We start from the raw sequence: 19,418 nt of genomic DNA, 5'->3' as shown, positions 1-19,418 counted from the left end.
CAATAAAGGTTTAGTCAGTCTGTTGTGTTTTGAAAGTAGAAGTAAGATTCTATGTAGTTTATTCTCTAATCAACATATTATTTGAGGTACGTGGTCAGGTAAAAGGTTGTAATCTGGCCCTTCACCACTGTATATCAACAAATCCCATCACAATTCACATAAGTCTTACATTGTCATTTTTGTCTTTGAAAAAATATAAACAAAAACATTAGCCTCTGCAAAGTTACACAACTGTAATTTCTTATCAGAAAAATTACAAAAATATATGGTAAAACTGATCGACATTCATGTTTTAATGTTAATATTCAGATAAAGGTCATTATGCATTTTTATGTAAATTATTTTTGCACCATTACCATGTGCAAAACACAAAGCTGCCAAGCTGGGGCATCAGTTCAATTCATAATCCTTAAATTGATTATTTTCTGCGGGGCTATTTCTGATTTTTCTACATAATAGCCTGTTCAAATGAGTCACTGGGTTACTATCCGCACAAGCACTGCCCTAAAAGCAAAGCAAGTAAGCGGCTAGCTGGAGATTAAGCTTTTCTTTTGCTTGTTTCTAAACTTGAAAGGGCTGTATGTATGTGAATATATATATATATTCACATATACATGTATGTACGTGTGTGTGTGTGTGTGTGTACACATGCTATTGCAGCAGAATTCAACTCATACTGAGGAACATTATCTGGTATTCACAGCAGCCCAGGACATCTTGCAGAGCTTAAACCCTGCCTTTTTCTGTCCACTCGCCCCAAAGCTTCGGAGGAGAGCATGAGAGGAATGGAGGAGTGTTCTTCCCCGTAACTGCCAAGCTTTAACAACCTTGTAGGAAGGGATCCTTCCCTGAACTATAAAAAGGTACTTTTGATACTTTTGACATCATCATGATGTGATTCAAAAATCTCTTTAAAACCAATAGTAAAAAAAAAAAAAAGACAAGAAGGACAATACAAACAAAGATATCTTACATTGTTATATTAGTAGAATCTAATTTATAAACCTTTTTCAAATTCAGTTTTTTACACAACTTTTGTCTGTTTGTGCCGTGTACCCACAAACACCCATTCCCTGACAAATTTGCTATACTATAGCGATAGGGAAGTTTTTCAGAAAGAAACAAACGGAAAAACAAAAAACAAAGGTCTTGGTTAAAGTCAAATTTACTGCTTATTAGCACCACACTAAACAGCTTAGGTGACTGGCCTGTGGCCTCACATCGAACCTGAGTTAACCTTTTAGCTTGAAAATCTACAAGCAATGAATTTTGACTGCATGACTGTGCAAGCTTCACTTGAAGTGTGATACTAAAAGTAGAGGAAAAGGCATAGTGCATGTTTGAAGGAGCTTTGTAGACATTACTTGCAGGAGGCGGGGGTGGAAACTCTTCCATATCCATGCTTAGTGTTCTTATCGCTGACAAGCTTTTCAGACAGCAGCATGCAGAACATCAACTACGATGACACACATTCCTAGAGAGAAGGAAGAAAAAAAAACAACACATCACTGAGGCAGAACTGGGTGGTTGACCGACAAAATATAATTAAACTACACATCTCCATACATCCTATTTAACTGCTATTATGTTGTTCTATGAATTTGTTTTACTACCAATGAGACTATTTGTCAGCTGGTCCTGTGGGAAAATTCAAGAGTTTCTGTCAATACCCTGATCTCATTCAGAATCTTGATTAACACTTGGATGAAAAAAGAATTTGTCACTCTCTTGCTGTATGTTGTCGACTCAAGCACAGGTTATGAATATAAAAAATACCTCATATGGCAACTGCGTATGATTGAGATAATGTCATGGTAGGAAACACAATGATATACAAAGTTCATGTTTACATTTTTGCCGTTGTCTGTTGTAGTCATGGTGATATAAAATTGAAGTGAGCCAACTATAAACTTGCCCTCCCTCCCTTAATTTACATAGCTGAGGCCCTATTAACCAGGAGTTGCACTTGATGCTTTTAGTAAGATATTAAATTAGTGAAAATACAAAAACAAATAAATGTAGAAAGGGCAGCCACAAAACAAAAGACTGCCTATTATCATGCCACTTAACAAAATGAAATAATAATTTCACACAACTGTTGAATCAAACTAAAGCTTGCTAAGACAAAGGAGGCACACAAATGAAATGAAGTAAAATGAAAAACAATGTATGAACCTTGTTCAAGGATCAGTAGCTCAGGGGTCATGGGGAAGTTACCGTTATTTCCAGACTATTGAGCACACCTGAACAATAATATATTAATATATTATCATGAATAATAATAATAAGCTGCACCGGCTGAAAATAAATAAGTAAATATATGTGTACATATATAGGCCACACTTGTCTATAAGCCGCAAGTGTCCACATTGTTACATGAATTATTTACACAGAAAGATGTTATACAGGAAGATTTTTTAACTTTTAATTAAATACATACTGGTAACATCCACAAATGCTCTGAAAATGCTTTTTTCATAACAGTGCCTGTAACACAAGCGATGAAAAAGATTAATAATAAATAACACAAGGAAAAGTCCATCTATCCAACCATTTTCTATAGCTGCTTTGTCCTTCTCAAGTTGATCATTATCGTTATCTTCTTCCTACGCACTAAAACAATTAAAGTCCTCTTCTTCAGTGTCGGTATTGAACAGCCTCAGAATTTCCCGGTAATTTCGTTTGTCCAATGTGACAAGGCTAAATGTTGGCAGTATGAAGCTTTTTAGCCCCCCCAAAAAATCCAAAAATTAGCCACATCATTGTTTTAGCTGCAGTGTTTAAAGCATGTGAAAAAAGTAGCGTCTTATAGTCCGGAAATTACGGTGTAACAAGCTAAACAGGGAAATGTCATGGGCATGTTGAAGCAGCAACAATCTTTGAATGTGCATGGACATGAAAGACACTGCATTCCTCTGCAGCACATCCATTGTTTGCAGAAGTACAATTCGTATACAGAGGTGACAGTTTCTGTCAAGGACTTCCTCAGGGTACTTTAAGAACGGATTCATTACATCATACTAGGCATAAATCAAGCATTGTGCTAATACGTATGTAATAAATTCTATTCATGAATCTCTTTACTTGGGTACAAACCACAACAGAAGTTAACAACCACCCCTTTTAGTCTAAGACAAACCTCAACCACACTGATGCTGCAACCAAGTCTTTGTAGGCTACAAAGCTTGTTTTGTCTACTAGTAATGAGAAATCCTCTGCCTCTCTGTCCACCCTATTCACAGGGCCCAAGGCCAAAACAGTGAATGCGAACACACAGGGCCAGTGTTTGCTGAATACAGTGCAGCTGACAGATACAGTAATGCTCATGCTAACACTGGCAGGTAGAGTATGCATAGCCTGAGGAGAAATAACCCAGACAATGGAGAGGGAACTATAGAGGGAAACATAATTAGTCATGTCAAAAATAAAATCAGGGATGAGGCCCTGTCTCGCTTACACACTACAGACCAAAGTACAAAACAGGTACATGACATACAAGACTGTGAAGAGTGACAACATTTGGTGTGAGAACAGACTCGTATCTCCCTTTTAATGTCTGGTGGATGCCTGGAAAAAAAGGAAAAGGAAGGGAGAAGGAGGAAATGAGAACTATCAAAGGATCAGGCACTCACCAGAAATGCAAAATGTAGTTTTTATGTGTACATCAGTAATAAGACAAAGAAAAAAATGTAGTGATTTGCACAAGAGCAGATCTGTCACCTCTGTCTGAACTACACTGCTGAGGAAGAGACGCACTTTTGCACACTACATTTGAAATCAGTCTGCAGACTACCACAGCCAGTCTGCCCCATAATCACTTAGCTGCATGTGCTTTCACACACCTTTCCATAAAACGACCTACAAAGTCTAAAGAGGTGCCTATTCAAATCAGCCAAGTACCATTCGAGAATCTTGAACACCCTGTGGGAAACACCAGCTTGACCGAGGCACTTGCTTTATCCCCAGACCATAATGCAGCATTTTAAATGGTACATTCAACCATCACAGACAGGTGAATAGGTGAAAAGGAAATGCCTCTCATGATTCATCTACAAACTGCTAAGCTGAGATTCTCTTTTAGAATGAAAAAGGTCTAACACAGGAGCGGTGACTGAAAGCAAGAAGGAAAATAGGGAGTTAAGATTAACCATGTGGCTGAGGGCAGACTCAGCTGAGCAAGTCCTTACATGATGGAAAGACTGAGCTATGTCTTTGCAGTGCAGGAAAACATTCATCTGGCTAGGTGGTGTAATTTACCTAATTTGCTCATTTATGTATTCACCCAAATCTATGTTAAGAGGCACTGACAAAGACCAAAAATATGCAGACAACAGAAATAAACAGCAGATAATCTGACCCTCCCTCTCTCACACACCAAACAGAGATTCTATGTATTATAAATATGAAGTATGATAAGGAGCTATGATTCTTGAGTAGCTCCTGTTGATGCTTTGTGGCATTCCACATAAACAAACAGCCTGGGCAGGGGGTGGTACGCACAGAGACTTGTGGTCTGATTGGCTGTTCAGTTGGCCAGTGTGTCCCATTTGTCTCCCTCTGCCAAGATTACGGTACATTAATCTGGAATCAACCCTGCAGCGCATATCCCAAGTCTATAAAACTTGGATGTATGAGATCAACATAAAAATCACATTTGTAGGAAGTTTCAGTCTTTGTTTCACCGGCTGAACTGAGCAATGCCATACAAGGTGGGGTTGTAGAACAGTTGTCTCTCCTCATCTGTTTTACTGGTATTGTTGGTGTTAGCATTATAATTGGCTGCTGGGAGTATTTTGTGGATGCTCCTGGTACCATTTAGACAAATTACACTGTCCCAGTTGTAGCTGAAGTTTAATCCAGTCAGTCAAAAATGAATAAAATTTAGAACAAAAAATAATGTGCTCTTATAGCAGCCTCAGGAGTATTACAGCATTTTAAGAGCTGATGTTATTTAGTAATAACATTGTGTTGCTGATATTGAATAGCTAGAGAGAATGAGACACTATGAAAATAAATGTAAATACATCATATACACGGTGGCGCAGTGGTTAGCGCTTCGGCCTCACAGAACAAAGGACCCTGGTAAGAGTCTGACAAGGGAAACTTTCTGTGAGGAATTTGTATATTGTTTGCGTGGGGTTCCTTCAGTTTCTTCCCACAGTCCGAACCATGCAGCAGGTTAATTTGGAAAATAGCCCCAAATGAGTGAGTGAGTTTGTCTATGCATGTAGCCCTGTGCCTCTCAACCAATGACAGCTGGGATAGGCTCCAGCATCCCCTGTGACCCTGAGTGCTGGATAAGTGGCAGAGGATAGATGGACACTATATACACACAATGTCACTTTTTTAAAGCTTGGCAAACAATTGTAATTTTAAGAAAACACAGTCATGTATGATTCTTCGTTTTCTTTTGGTAGTTCCCCCCGGGGAACGCCCCAGCAAATCATCTGCGTCCATCTTACTCGATCCCCTGCACCCTCTTCTCTTACGTGGACTAACTTCATGGCCTCTTCTTCTCCATTCATAAAACTGTTCTTTGGTCTTTTGGTCTTTATCTAGGCCTCCTGCCTGGCAGTTCGGGGGGGGGGGGATTCTCCAGGAGCTTGAGCGTATGACAATGATGGGTACCCCATCAACGACAACATGGGCTGTTTGGTCCCTGTATGATCTGTGTCAGAGCCTGGTCTGCATTGCTGGTTGTAAGTTGGACCCGTTTCCAGTGAGCGTTGGACTCCGCCAGGGCTGCCCTTTGTCACCAATTCTGTTCATAACTTTTACGGACAGAATTTCTAGGTGAAGCCAGGGCGTCAAGGGGATCTGGTTTGGTGGCCGTAGGATCAAGTCTCTGCTTTTTGCAGATGATATATTTCTGTTGGCTTCATTAGGGCCATGATACCCATCTCTCCCTGGAGCGGTTCACAGCCGAGCAGCTGGGATGAGGATCAGAACCTCCAAATCCGAGACCATGGTGCTGGACCAGAAACAGGTGGAATGCCCACTCAGGGTCGGGAAAGAAGTCCTGCCCCAAGTGGAGGAGTTCAAGTATCTCGGGGTCATGTTCACAAGTGAGGGGAGGATGAAGCAGATCGATAGGCGGATCAGTGCGGCGTGTGCAGCAATGCAGAGTCTGTGCCAGGGAACTGAGCCCTCCTTTAGAGCTAGGGTGAAAAGTTCAGTCAACCGGGAAGAGCTCCGAGTAGAGTCACTGCTCCTCTGCATAGAGAGGAGTCAGATGAGGTTGCTTGGGCATCTGGTTAGGATGCCTCCTGGACATGACCCGGGGGCAGTATTTCGGGCATGTCCATCTAGGAGGAGACCACGGGGAAGACCCAGGACACGTTGGAGAGACTATGTCTCCAGGCTGGCCTGGGAATGCCTTGGGATCCACCCAGAGGAGCTTGACCATGTGGCGGGGGAGGGAGGTCTGGGCTGCTGCTCCTGCGGCCTGACTCCGTATAAGCGATGGATGGATGGATGGATGGATGGATGGATGGATGGATGGATGGATGGATGGATGGATGGATGGGATAATGGACACTGAGTTTGTTGAGCTAAGGCATGTCTGAAAGGAGGTGCGCCAGTGACTCCTACGGCTTGTCAGAATGAGAAGTGCAGACTCCTCATCAAGATCCCATGCACTGAAGGCACAATGAAATTACTAATCCCACTTTCATTTGTCTATGCAAAGTGATGAACGCATTGACAACAGTATCAAAAATTGTAGTACAGGTATGAGTAACAATGACCACGACAACTGTTTATGATCCTACATACGTTACAATAATTATAATTCTAGCAGCTTTTGGGGAATATTTTTAGTAATAATAAAAGCATGGTCTTTAAACAATTTTACCCAAACATTACCACAAGAGATGGTCTAAAATAATGACTTGAATTACGGTCTCATTTCAGTGGATCACTTGTTGAGACAGCAATTCCATAACTAATTTTCTAAAACTTGAAACCCTCCTAAAATACTGGTTTTCGCATAGCATAAATAAGGATGCTCTTCATGACTGCATTCAAGAAAGAGCTGGCTCTTTGAGCATCAACCCACCATGTCACTGACACCAATAAGCTATGATAGCAATTTGATCCTTGATGTGTCTGGACCAAATCTAGATTGAAAGCATGAAATCATGAAAAGCCAGAGAATGCCAGTCACAGTTTGAGCGAGAACTGTATTTTCCTCCTCTAGGTTTTAAGCATTCATTTGGGGTGCCGGGCAAGCACCTGATTTGCCAGTCAAAACATCAGCATAGATTTTTGTGTACATGCCTGAGTTTGACCCCTTGATTGTTCCAATTGTATAGAGACCTATTAACTGCATGGCAGCAGGCAATGCAGAGGAGCATCAAAAAGGTATTTTAATCCTGTGAAAACATGAAACAAGGACTTAACTTTAGGTGCGTGTGTGTGTGTGTGTGTGTGTGAGAGAGAGATAGAGAGAGAGAAGAACACTATTACATCAAATGGTTAAATGAAGCGAATCATGGTTTAATCATGGTTTTACTACCTGTTTGGGGGGATTTTCCATTTGACTGGAGGTTAGCAGCCCTCTCACAGAGGAATGCTATGCATGACTACTTGAATTTGCTGTTGGGTTTGGTGCTGCAGCACAGACTCCCTCACTTTCGACCCAACTTTAGGGTGAATAAAAAAATAAGAAAGAATCTAGTCGATTTCATAGGTTTAGTGTGCATCGCTTGTCTAGGATACTTTGCGTTTATTATCATATCAGCAAACGTGAAACTGCAAAATATCGCACATTAACATATCGCAGCTACAGTATGCGACGATCACTGCTGTAAAGATTTCACGTTAGAAGAGAGATAAAAGAAAAGAAGAATAGTGCTACACAAACGTGGCAAACGCACACACGACTAAGAGAAAAACACATTCAAGATGCGTGGTGTCAATCGACTTTTATTGTATAGAGATGACCGGGACGAACTCCGCAAGTGTCCACAATTATGAGCTATTGAGGCTAGTTACGTCGCTGAGTAAGAAGTGTCCGTCTACTTGGCAAAGTTAACCGAGGCGCCACGTAAAAGCTTCTCGCCATACACTTTGTTTAAAACAACTTCAGTTCTTAAAAAAAACAAATAACAAAACGTTGGTAATGTTCTTAACAAATGCGGACAGTCGTCACGTTCTATCTAAAACAAGTAATCAAATCAGTAAAGTGTCAGGATATTTAAACTTTGTTAGAAACAGTGATAAACGTCGTCAGCTTACCATTTTGCAAATCTCCCCAGGTTAACGCCTTTATCCCTTTACATTAATAATGCTCAAAGGTTACAGTTGATGTATTGTTGAATTCAGCACAGCTCCAAACATCCCAGTACCCAACCAACTTTAGCCCCGATAATCTTCGGGTTCACTCAGCTCTCTCTTCGGTGGGAGCAGTCTCCATCCATATAAAAAAAGACCCTTGAGCTTCCTGGTTGGTCGACTGCTGAATCTACTGTGATTTCATTGGTTAACTCAAACTGCCAATCAAACATCCATCAATTTCTTCTCCAGGGGGGATGATCGGAATGCAGAGTTCCGAGCCGCCCACGTGACGTATGGGGTGGCTTCGTTGGAGCTCTCCAGCTGATGTTTCCCCTGAGCTGAGCTTGTCTTTTTTTTCTTCTGTTTTCCCAGTGTTCAATAACCACTGCAGTAGACAGTTTTATATTTAGGGTGTATGTTAAAACAGATTTAAGAAGTATAAAACATTTAGAATTAGTAGGATTGGATTTCCGTACACCGTAGAATTTATTCCTCCCACATGCAAAAAGAAGTTTAGTACAAAACAAATGCAAATGGACAATTACACCTTTATCAGATTTCTCCTTAATAATCGGGCACTAGGATTTACCCATTTTTGCTCAGTAACTCTGTTCAGATGTTTCACTTTAAAAGAAAAAAAAAAAAAAAAAGAGTAATCAGAGGTATTTTTCTTCTTTGTCCCTCCCATTTTGACATTCCAGGGTAAATAGAATTGCTGTTTAACTAAAATAATCCCAACTCATGAGTTTAACTGCATGCTTAGCCTCAATGACAAACATATAAAGGCTAATTCATGAAATAAACTCAATTTCCCAGTACACACTGCCTCATCAGTGTTGGTTAACTGTACTGTAAAAGCTTCAATGGTGAGCTGAATTACCACATTTTTAGTGCCCCTTCTGCACAGAGCTCTATTTGCTGGATCCCACAGTGCACAACAGTTTTTGTCTGACAGATCAACTAAATAAACAATTGTGGTTGATGACAGGAAGTAATCTTCCTGGGGGCTCCTTAAGACAATCTACAGGTCTAGGGTAGCCAGCATGCTCTTCTTTGCTGTAGTGTGCTGGTGGGGCAGTACCAAGACTGGTGAAGTCAACCAGCCAAACAAGCTGGTGAAGAAAGCTTGCTTGGTGGTGGGACTAAACCTGGACAGATTGGAAATGGTGGCTGAGAGGAGGGGGAAGGAAACACATGGAGTTATCCAGGGCAGTCCTTCTCACTTTCTGCATGACGAGCTGTGGCTGATGGGTAGCTCATTCATCCCACCCCAGTGAAGAACTAAAAGCTTCCAACGCTCCTTTGTCCCCACTGCGATTAGACTATACAACAGCAGTCTAGACAGCACACAACTCTGACCTGCCAGTCATACTACTGGCCACTACCTGCAACTGTCACTTTACTCCTGCTCTTGTGTAGTAGCTTATCTATTTTTACCCTTTTATTGTGGCTGCTTATATCTATAACCAATTTATTAACCATAATGTCTTTTGATACCTGTCCTCTTGCCCTGTGCTGCTGTAACACTCTAATTTCCCCAATGGAATCAGAAAGTATTATGTGATCCTAATCGCTCTCAGGTTGAAAAAAATCGCATACTTAAGTGCTTAAAATTAGGCAATTTGAGTTCGTGAAGACCAAGGTTATGATTTGAGGATCTTTGGCTCTTTAAAATTCCGTCTCTCAGTTCCTGCTACCTCCAGAAGTTACAGCTCCAGTTCCTGCCACCTCCAGAAGTTCTCCGATGACTTCCATCATTGGATGCATCAACAATGACATTGAGCAGTACCAAGGTCTGCTGTCTATTTATTTGTGGGTGTATTTCGCTATCTTCCATTTGTCTCTCTATTTATATTCATATTTATTGATACTATAACTGTTACGCTGCTGTGACAAAAGAATGGGTAACAATGAAGTTGATCTTAATCACTGTTATCTTACAGCATAGATGTCAAACTCCAAATACAATATAATTATATTTGGCCTGCAAAGCCATACCAAATGACGATTAGAGCTGGCTCGCCGGGGATAGTCTACAGTGCATGAACCGCTAATTCTACAAATCCCAGAATTTTCTGTTGGTGTTTTGGCACGAAATCACAGCAGGACCTACAAATGCTCTGACCTCTGTGTACAGTACTCATAGCGACCTTATGCTGATAATGGCACCCTGCTACCTAGGCAGAAAACAGGATTTTGCATGTGTGCAATATTAAGTTATATATTGTACTGTAGTATTAAGCTATGCCATTCTTCCATATTTAGTTTTTAAGCAAAACTTGTTTGGGTCCATATGAAAAGGTTCATTGTTATATCTGGAGGAAGATTTTTTTTAAACAAATATCAATGTTGGCCCACGACTTTGTCCCAGTTTTGAGTTTTGGCCCACTGTGTATTTGAGTTTGACACCCCTGTCTTACAGTGAATAATTAACCAAAATGTGCAGGAAAGTGATATTTTACTCAGATTATGCAAAAAATGTCAAGGTGAAAGCTTAAAAGAAAAACAAATATCCCTGGTACATTTCAACAGTGAAGAATATATTTACAACTGCAGACATGTCCTCATTGACCACATAACTCTAAGCCAGGGCAATGTGTTATAGATTACCTGGACATCAAGCAAGCCAAAGTTTCACTTTATCCAAAAATTTACAAAACTTCAATCTTAGGAAGAGAAATGTTCTGTTTGCTCTGTGTATAAATTCATCTTTTGAGGTAACAAATAAATACTTGACTTGCTGTAGGCCTGCCAAAACTAATTCTTATTTCTAGATTTTTTTAGGTTATAATATTGTTATTTTCATGATCTCTAAATGTGCATAAATTATTCCTATGGCTGACATAACAAGCACTTCTGAACTAAGGTAATTTAGCTGTCTACTGCAAAATAATACCATGAGATGGTAATTATCACTCATTTAGTAAAATCCCGTTTTAAGTTAAGAGGGAAAACCATCTAGATAGTTAATCTATAGGGTACCCCAGAGCATTAAGACTCACCAGTAAGTTTTACTCATACAACTAAAATTCAAGTAGTCTGATAGGAACCAACTACCTTGACTTCCCATTAGCTGGCATGGGGTTTGACAGGACCCTCAGACTGACTCTCTGAGCAAGTATTCACAGGAACGGTCTTATTTCCAAAGTTCCAATCCACAGGGTTGAGCAGTTGCATGGTTTTCTTGTGCGTCCAAACAGGGTTGATTACAAATGTGAGCAAAGTCAGGCCTGTAAAGAAGAGAAGGCGCTGGGGCAGGGCCACGTGGGCATTGATCTCTCTCCAGTGGGTTATGCTCACCCACCAGATGTAGTATGTGAGCACCATGCGACAATGGAACATGTGGATCATAACCCACTGATTGGCTTTCCAAAACAGGCTTTGGGCCCATCCAGCCTAGACACAAAGAGAAAAGGAGACAACAATGAACAAGGATATGCACTTTTTTCCCAAACATTTGTTCTGTTTTTTTGCAACTTATAAGATCAAAACAGAGAAAGATCACCTGAACTTTGTGTTTCTACAATATTCATAAATTCATTCATAAATTAAGCAAATTCCTCATTACTAATCATCAGGATATGAAGGTAGTTGGTATTAGAGAAGAGGATAGAGAATAGGGTTAGATAGAGAATGTTGATTCCCTGTCGCAACCCCTGAAGGCAAAAGCCGAAAGGAGAAGAAGCTCATTACCAAATATCAATAAAATCCCATGATGATTTTCACAATAATGTGAAATGCCATGAGTCAATATGTGATGACATAGTAATAAAAACAACAAAAAATGAAAGGCTATAACCAAATGAGGTAAATAAAAAAGGTGAGAAACTACCCAAAATATGTGAAACGTTAGGCAAAGAAAAAAATTATGCAATTTTATGTATCTACTTTTGTCAAAAAAAACAGATTCAATACCAGCAGTTTGACAGAAATTACTTTTGAGTGATGACATGTACTTTTATGTACAATGGAATGCCCACCTTCAGTAACATCCAGGATATACAGGTAAATGGGGTACTCATCTCCAGCAGCAACGTGACCATCGGCAGGAAGTGGCCCATAGAGTCACACACTATCGTTCCCGTATAACATGACAAGGCGAAGAAGTGATGTGTTGCCAGGGGAAGGTCAAAGGATGAGAACACTATATTGGAGGCATGTAGTGCCACATTCTCAAAAACAAAGAAGCCTGTGGCAGTAAGAACATTAAACCACGACCAGTCCTCCTGTCCCCTTACTCTGTCCCTGGTTAGCACTGAGTTCTTAGTCAGTACCCAGAGGCCTGCAACTATACTCTGGATGCCAAACACTGCACGAGTTGCTGCAAGGTTCCAGAAGACTTTCTCCTTAGCTGGCAAGGATTGGTAGGTACAGGATAATACTCTTGACAGCAGGTGCGAAAAGAGGAATATAATTGAATAGAAAGCAAATCCGCTGCCAATCAGCTGGAGACGATGCTCCCATAGAAAGTATACTGCACTAGGCTGGGGTGGGGCATCTGAAGGAGGCAGCTGGTTGGTCTCCTGCCCTGGAATCATGGTGTTTGAAAGTAGGTTAATGAAGCTCACTTTGTGCTACGGGCATGATGAATGCGTATGTCACCTGTGAACCAAGAGATATACAGATATAAACACCATAGATAACAGAGCAAAAGTTACATTTATTCAAGCTATATTTCCTTAATCCAGAGTTAATAACTTGTATTCCTTATCAAAAGCACGCATGTGTACTTAAACGACTTACGTTTCTAATTTTGTTAGGTTTATAAAACCATTCATTTCGACTTACGTTTCTAATTTTGTTAGGTTTATAAAATCATTCTTTTGTTAAACCTCCCTGGAACAAGACGAGGCAGTTACTCCCCCGCGATGGCAGCGAAATGTTAGCACGGAAATAGCTTCCATATAACTTAGGACGGAATGATAAACACAACATTTCAGAGATGTATAGAGCAATAACCTACCGACAATCCGGTATCTATTCTTTAAAGAGAAGTGTTTCCCAAAGTGAACACTTTGTTCCTGTTTCTTTCCACAGCGGTAAGCACATCATAGGACTTCAATTTGTTCATGTGATCAACAAACCGGAAGTCCCGCCCACATTGACTCATTGACATATCATTGGTCGATGCCGCCAAAAAAAAAAGAATAACAGAGCGGCCCATTGGCCAAAATGGAAGTTCACAAACAGAATCAGTTACCATATTTGTAGTACTGTATTGTAAAAAGACATGCTTCTAGTTTCGTGGGATTTAAAGGGAAAGTCATGGTCCTCAACACGCCCTCTTCTCTGGAAGAGAAGAGACATAAAGACAGACATAAAATGTAATTAAATGATAACCTAATATAATTTTAACTAAAACGCAATTTGACCTATTCAATAAATGTTATATCTGTGATGCTTAACCATGTGACAGTGTGGCCACGAGCATATAGCTAATTTTAGATCCCTCTAGATCAGTGCTTCTCAATTATTTTCTGTTACGCCCCCCCCCAACAAGAAGAAAACAATTCGCGCCCCCCCACTCACCGCCGTGACTACAAATAATATCATTTGTCTATAAAGCTATTATAAGTACACCGCTGCATAAATTATATCCTTATTAACATTAAAAAAATAAGGAAGAAATATAGTTCAACTTACAACAAAGAATAACTTTATTAACCCTAGAACTCTAACGTTAAAATAAGTAACACCATCGCTAACGTTGGGTATATTTTACCCAATACAATATCCTGGATAAAATACAGTTTTCATCAATTTATAGATGGGCCGATGGGGGGAGGGACACAAACATACAAATAATAACACCAGTGGGCAGCCTACAGCTACCCAAGGACCCATAAAACTCAGACAATGGTAACACAATGAAAATCACATGACAAGAATTTTGTGGGTGAAAATCACCCGACGTTCTAGGGTTAACATTGTTTTTAGTTTTTTCCTCGTCTGCCACTGTAGTCACGGCAAAGCCAAGCGCTACATGCGCTTTGTCATATTTCCTCGTCTTCGCTTTTGGGTGACTTTCTTTTGTCTTGTTATCTTCGCCTCTCTCCGTCTTTCTTTATATTCCCGTTAAAAAAAAGTCATGTCATTTCTTGAGGGTTTATTAACTGCACTTCATATCGCCTGCTCGGTGCTAAAGAAAAACCCTACACCATAGAGCTAATACTCCCTGCGCACACTCTGACAATGATAGCGCCACTGCTCACTACTGTAGTGGATGTGCAATTACACTTTATTCTAGTACGGCGAAAAAAGCATGTTCCCCAGGGTCACACGGACTGCTCTAGATAATGAGATGAAATCATAAACGCTGGAGGAATCACGATTGCTGTGTTTGATATACAGTATGATATTATGTTGTAAATTGACAATAGTAACAAATTTCTGCCCTGAGGTCAAGATTTGCTTTTCAACCAACATGCTACCTCCTGCAAACACTGATCAGTCATACTGTATATAACACACACAGTTGGTGCGTGAGTAGACAATTATATGAACAGATTTTACCAAGCTTTTGGACTACGATAATGACACAACTGCTGCACACCAAAACGTGTGTGAGGATGCACCTGCAACAGCTTGCAGAGCTTGTTTATACTAACAGATACTGATTGTAGATATGCAGATTTGCAGTATGAGTATACCAATGTGTTTCATCATTACGAGCAGTTTTGAAAAAAGACACGCTGGGTAAGCAAACAGTTGTAATCAGCAAAAAGATGACAAAAATGATGTCTCTACTAATAGTTAACCAGAAATAAACAAAACAATGGCCACTAAGTAAGCCCCAAACTTTATAAGTGGTTTCTTACCATTTTCCCAGTTGTTCTAACAATTCAGGTTACATATATGTATGAAAATATTTTCGACAAGCAGAGGTGATAAACAAGAGATTGTTGTTAGAATTTCATATTTCCCTCAAGATTCTACTGACCAAATACAACTTAAAATTTGTCTGTGGTTGCAGTTTGGCAGGATTGCATCTGACAGGATATCTCAAATATCTATAGAAGTTCTTCATCTGTCCTGCTCTTGTTGGCAGTGACTTACACAATTCTGGCTGAACTGAGACCTTGACCTCCAATTATGTATCACTATTTGCTGTTGTTTTTCTTCTCCTTTCGGCTTTTCCCTCCGGGAGTCGCCACAGCAAATCAACCTTCTCAATCTATCCCTATTCTCTGTATCCTCCTTTCTCACACCAACTACCTTCTTATCATCCTCTCTCACAATGTCGATAAATATTCTCTTTGGTCTTCCCCAAGACCTCATGCCTGGCAGCTCCAATGCCAGCATCTGTCTACCAATATATTCACTATCCCTCCTTTGTACATGACCGAACCATCTCAGTCTGGTTTCTCTGACATTCTCTCCTGTGCTGCTCCTCTGATAGATTCATGCCTGATCCTATCCACCCTGATTACACCCAAAGAGAACCATCCTCATCCTCATCTCTGCAGCCTCTAGCTCTGCCTCCTGTCTTTTTGTCATTGTGACTGCTTCTGGGCCATACAGCATTGCTGGTCTCACCACTGTCTTGTACGCCTTTCTTTTCATTCTGGCTGAGCCTTCTATCGCACAGTACCCCTGACACTTCTCTCCACCCATTCTAACCTGCTTGAACCCATCTCTTCACCTCTTTTCCACACTCCCTGCTGCTATGGACTGTTGACCCCAAGTACCTGAAATCCTCCAACTTCTTGATCTCCACTCCCTGTAGCCTCACCATTCCACCCGGGCTCCTCTCATTCACATATATATGCTCTGTCTGCGACTAACTTTAATTCCTCTCCTTTCTAGAGCATACCTCAATCTCTCTAGATTGTCCTCAACCTGTTCTCTGCTCTCACGACAGATCACAAATTTCTCATACAATACCAGAGCTCCTCTCTTGGCACTCTGTCATATGAGAGGAGATGAGATGAGAGATGAGAACAACTTTATTAATCCCAAAGGAAATTGTTGTGCCAGAGTTTCAAGTAAAAAACATAACAGTAATAGATAATAGTAGAAAGGAGGAAGAATAAGAAATATAATGAAATATGAATTGTCTTAACTGTTAGCAGTAACTACAAAGATTGAAGATTCCCTGCGGCTGAGGGAAGAGGAATTAAAAAGTCTGATAGCCTCAGGTAGGAAAGACCTCCTGTGGCGTTCAGTGGAGCTCTTTGGTGGTATCAGTCTACGACTGAAAGAGCTCCGACAGGACATCAACGTGGCATGCAGGGGGTGATGGACGTTGTCCATGATGCTGTGGAGCTTCCTCATCATCCTCCTCTCTGAAACCTGCACAACAGACTCCAGCTCCACTCCCAGGACAGACCCAGCTCTCCTGATGATATGCTTTTCCTAGTTTTACAAAAACACAATTCAGCTCCCTCTGGCCTTCTCTGTAATTCTCAATTAGCATTCTCAAAGCAAATACTACATCTGTAGTACTCTTTCTAGGCATGGCGCCAAACTTCAGTTCGTAAATGCTGGCTTATGCGCTCAGTCAAATTTCCACTACTCTTTCCCATAACATCTTTGTACGGCTCATCAACTTTATCCCTCTTTAGTTGCTGCAATTCTCCTCTCCATTCCTCAGGCATCTTCTCACTCTCTCAGATGCTGTTGAATAATCTCTAACTATACTGCTGCCTTTCCTAAACACTCCACACCAATCATCAGGTACAGTATATCATCAGGACCAACCTGCCTTTCCACTCTTAGTCCTCTTCTTCCTTAGTCTCTGCTACTTTGTGGTCTACAATGGTCACCTCTTCTACCCTTGCCTCTCTTTCATTTTCCTCATTCATCAGCTTTTCAAAGTACTCTTTCCATCTTCCCATCACTCTTCTAGCATCTGTCAATACATTTCCCTCTCTATCCTGAATCACCCAAACCTGCTGTACATCCTTTCCATCTATATCTCTCTGTTTCATTAGCCTGTATAGATCTTTCTTTCCCTCCTTACTCTCCAACTGAGCATACACGTCATCGTACCCCCCTTTGTTTTGCCTTTGCTACCTCTATCTTTACTTTCACGTTGTATCTCCCTGTACTCCTGTCTGTTCTCTTCAGTCCCCTCAGTGTCCCACTTCCTCTTTGCTAACCGCTTTCTATGTATGTACTCCTGCACTTCCTCATTCCACCACCAAGCCGCCTTGTCTACTTTCCTTCCAGATGACACACTAAATATTCTCCTACCTGTCTCCCTGATAACATTAACTGTAGTTATCCAATCATCTGGAAGCTCTCCCTGACCACCCAGAGCCTTTCTCAACTCCTTACTGAAAACCATACAACACTCCTCCCTTCTCAGTCTCAACCACTTTGTCTTCTGCTCTGCCTTTTTCCTCTTGATCTTCCTTGTCACCAGAGTCATCCTACAAACCACCATCCTATGCTGTTTGGCCAGACTCTCACCTACAACTACTTTGCAGTCACTGATCTCTTTCAGGTTTCCTCGTCTATACAAGATGTAGTCTACCTGCATGATCCTACTGCTGCTCTTATGAGTTACCCTATGTTCCTGTCTTTTCTGGAAAAAAGTGTTCACTACAGCCATTTCCATCCTTTTTGCAAAGTCTACCACCATCTGTCCCTGTGTTCCTATCCTGTATACCAAATCTGCCCATCACTTTTTCCTCCCCTTTATATCCTGCACCAACATGCCCATTGAAGTCTGCACCAATTACCACTCTTTGATCTCTGGGGATATTCTACATCACTTAATCTAACTCATTCCAGAACTTCTCCTCTGACTCACATTCCACCTGCGGGGGAAAGCCATCAACAGCATTGAACATCACTCCTTCAATTTCCACTTTCAGAATCATAGGTCTATCAGACATTCTTTTTACCTCCAGAACATTTCTCACAAACTCCTCCTTTAACATAACCCTTACCCCATTTCTCTCCCTGTCTGTACCATTTTAGTACAACTTAAAGCCTGCTCCTAAGCTTCTAGCCTTGCTACCTTTCCACGCTCTGTTGACCAACTCCCCTCCTTTTCTTGCCGTATTCCTGATATTCAAGGTCCCTACTCTCAGTCCCAGACTCTTGCCTTTCCTCTTCTCTCTCAGCTTCAAAAGACACCTTCCTCCTCTCCTTCTATGACCCACAGTACCCCAGCTTCCACTGGTCCCCTGTAGGTCATCGGGACCAATGGCGGTCATTGGTAACCTTGGCCTCGACCAATATGGTATAAAATTATTTGGTTTGATTTGCCTTTTTGGTTTTGGCAAAAGTTCCCCCTATCAGGGAGTTCCTTTCTGACACAACCCTCTGCATTCATCTGGGCTTTGGACCGGCTCAGGGAGATACTTGCTCATTCCACCCTGAGGCAGCATTAACTTTGTCACTATTTTGTTATTTAATCAAATATCTTATGAGGTATGATATTAAGTGAGAAATCTGCAGCAGAGTGTGACTACTGTCTTCATGACTATTTCATCTATAAAGATATTCTTAAATTAAAAAAAAACTGAGATTGCAACCTGAGAGTGATTGTTTGCCACTCGTAGCCATTGTTCCCAATTTCAAGAAAAAACAAACAAAAAAAACTACAACACCAAAATTGTTTGAAATGCTTGATCCTATAATTTCACAAGCTTTCAGCTTTCACAAGAAGTAAAACAAGGATTAAGAATTTTGCAGTGTGAAGATAGAGTATATACAAATACATATAAAATAAGCATATACAGGTTCTACTCTGCTGCTCACCAAAAGACAGCTGGGAGCAGCCCCAGCATCCTTGCAACCCCAAGAGCAGGATAAGCAATAAATAGCAAATAAATATATATCAGTTCATGCATTTTCAATCCTTCTGATTCTTGTGTGGAAACTCCACACAAAAAGCCCTTCTTTGGGACTCAAACCAGGGTCCTTCTTCCTGTGAGATGGAAGCACTAACCACTGCGCCACCCAGAGAGTGTGTAAAATTTTATATACTGCTTTTTAATATGTTGACAAGACACTGAAATGTCCTGGCACCACAGTCTCAGCCCTGACAAATGACAGATTCAGCATTTCAAGGAAAATTAAGATTTTTTTTAATTTCCAAAATGAACTATTTCTTAACTTTCCTAACTATATAATAATTTAAATGAGTAAAAATGCAATGAGGTATTTGAACTGCTACAAATGGTCTG

The 19,418-nt window shown here is 40.7% G+C and overlaps 2 protein-coding genes across 5 annotated transcripts in view; both read right to left on the bottom strand.

Moving 5' to 3' along the window:
• Positions 1-8,377, bottom strand: part of arhgef10 (Rho guanine nucleotide exchange factor (GEF) 10) — a 49,502-nt gene extending 41,125 nt beyond the window's left edge. For all 4 annotated transcript variants that reach the window (XM_086148013.1, XM_086148002.1, XM_086148031.1 and 1 more), the window contains exons 1-2: positions 8,239-8,377; positions 1,365-1,474 (exon numbers count right to left, since the gene is read on the bottom strand). In XM_086148013.1, coding sequence (XP_086004139.1) covers positions 1,365-1,401 — 37 coding nt within the window. In that variant the 5' untranslated portion in view covers positions 1,402-1,474; positions 8,239-8,377. The remainder of the gene's footprint in view (positions 1-1,364; positions 1,475-8,238) is intronic.
• A 2,419-nt stretch (positions 8,378-10,796) lies between these two features.
• Positions 10,797-13,379, bottom strand: cln8 (CLN8 transmembrane ER and ERGIC protein). Its single transcript, XM_086148043.1, has 3 exons — positions 13,241-13,379; positions 12,258-12,879; positions 10,797-11,673 (listed from the first exon to the last, which is right to left on the bottom strand). The coding sequence occupies exons 2-3, from the start codon at positions 12,813-12,815 to the stop codon at positions 11,347-11,349; spliced, it is 885 nt and encodes a 294-aa protein (XP_086004169.1). The 5' UTR covers positions 12,816-12,879; positions 13,241-13,379; the 3' UTR covers positions 10,797-11,346.
• Between the last annotated feature and the right edge of the window lie 6,039 nt (positions 13,380-19,418).

Source organism: Fistularia commersonii, chromosome 1, assembly GCF_037954325.1.
Source record: "Fistularia commersonii isolate RoL2024-O1a breed Wild chromosome 1, RoL_Fcom_v1.0, whole genome shotgun sequence".
Taxonomy (NCBI): Eukaryota; Metazoa; Chordata; class Actinopteri; order Syngnathiformes; family Fistulariidae; genus Fistularia; species Fistularia commersonii.
Note: the sequence above shows the minus strand (reverse complement) of the source record. Positions and strands in the feature narration are given on the sequence as shown.

What these genes read in the sequence shown, in the direction of transcription:
- cln8 (XM_086148043.1), bottom strand. Translation starts at nt 12,815, where the DNA reads ATGATTCCAGGGCAGGAGACCAACCAGCTGCCTCCTTCAGATGCCCCA. An exon ending in TATCCTGGATGTTACTGAAG is followed by an intron (nt 11,674 to 12,257) that starts GTGGGCATTCCA and finishes CTTTGTGTCTAG; the next exon opens with GCTGGATGGGCCCAAAGCCT.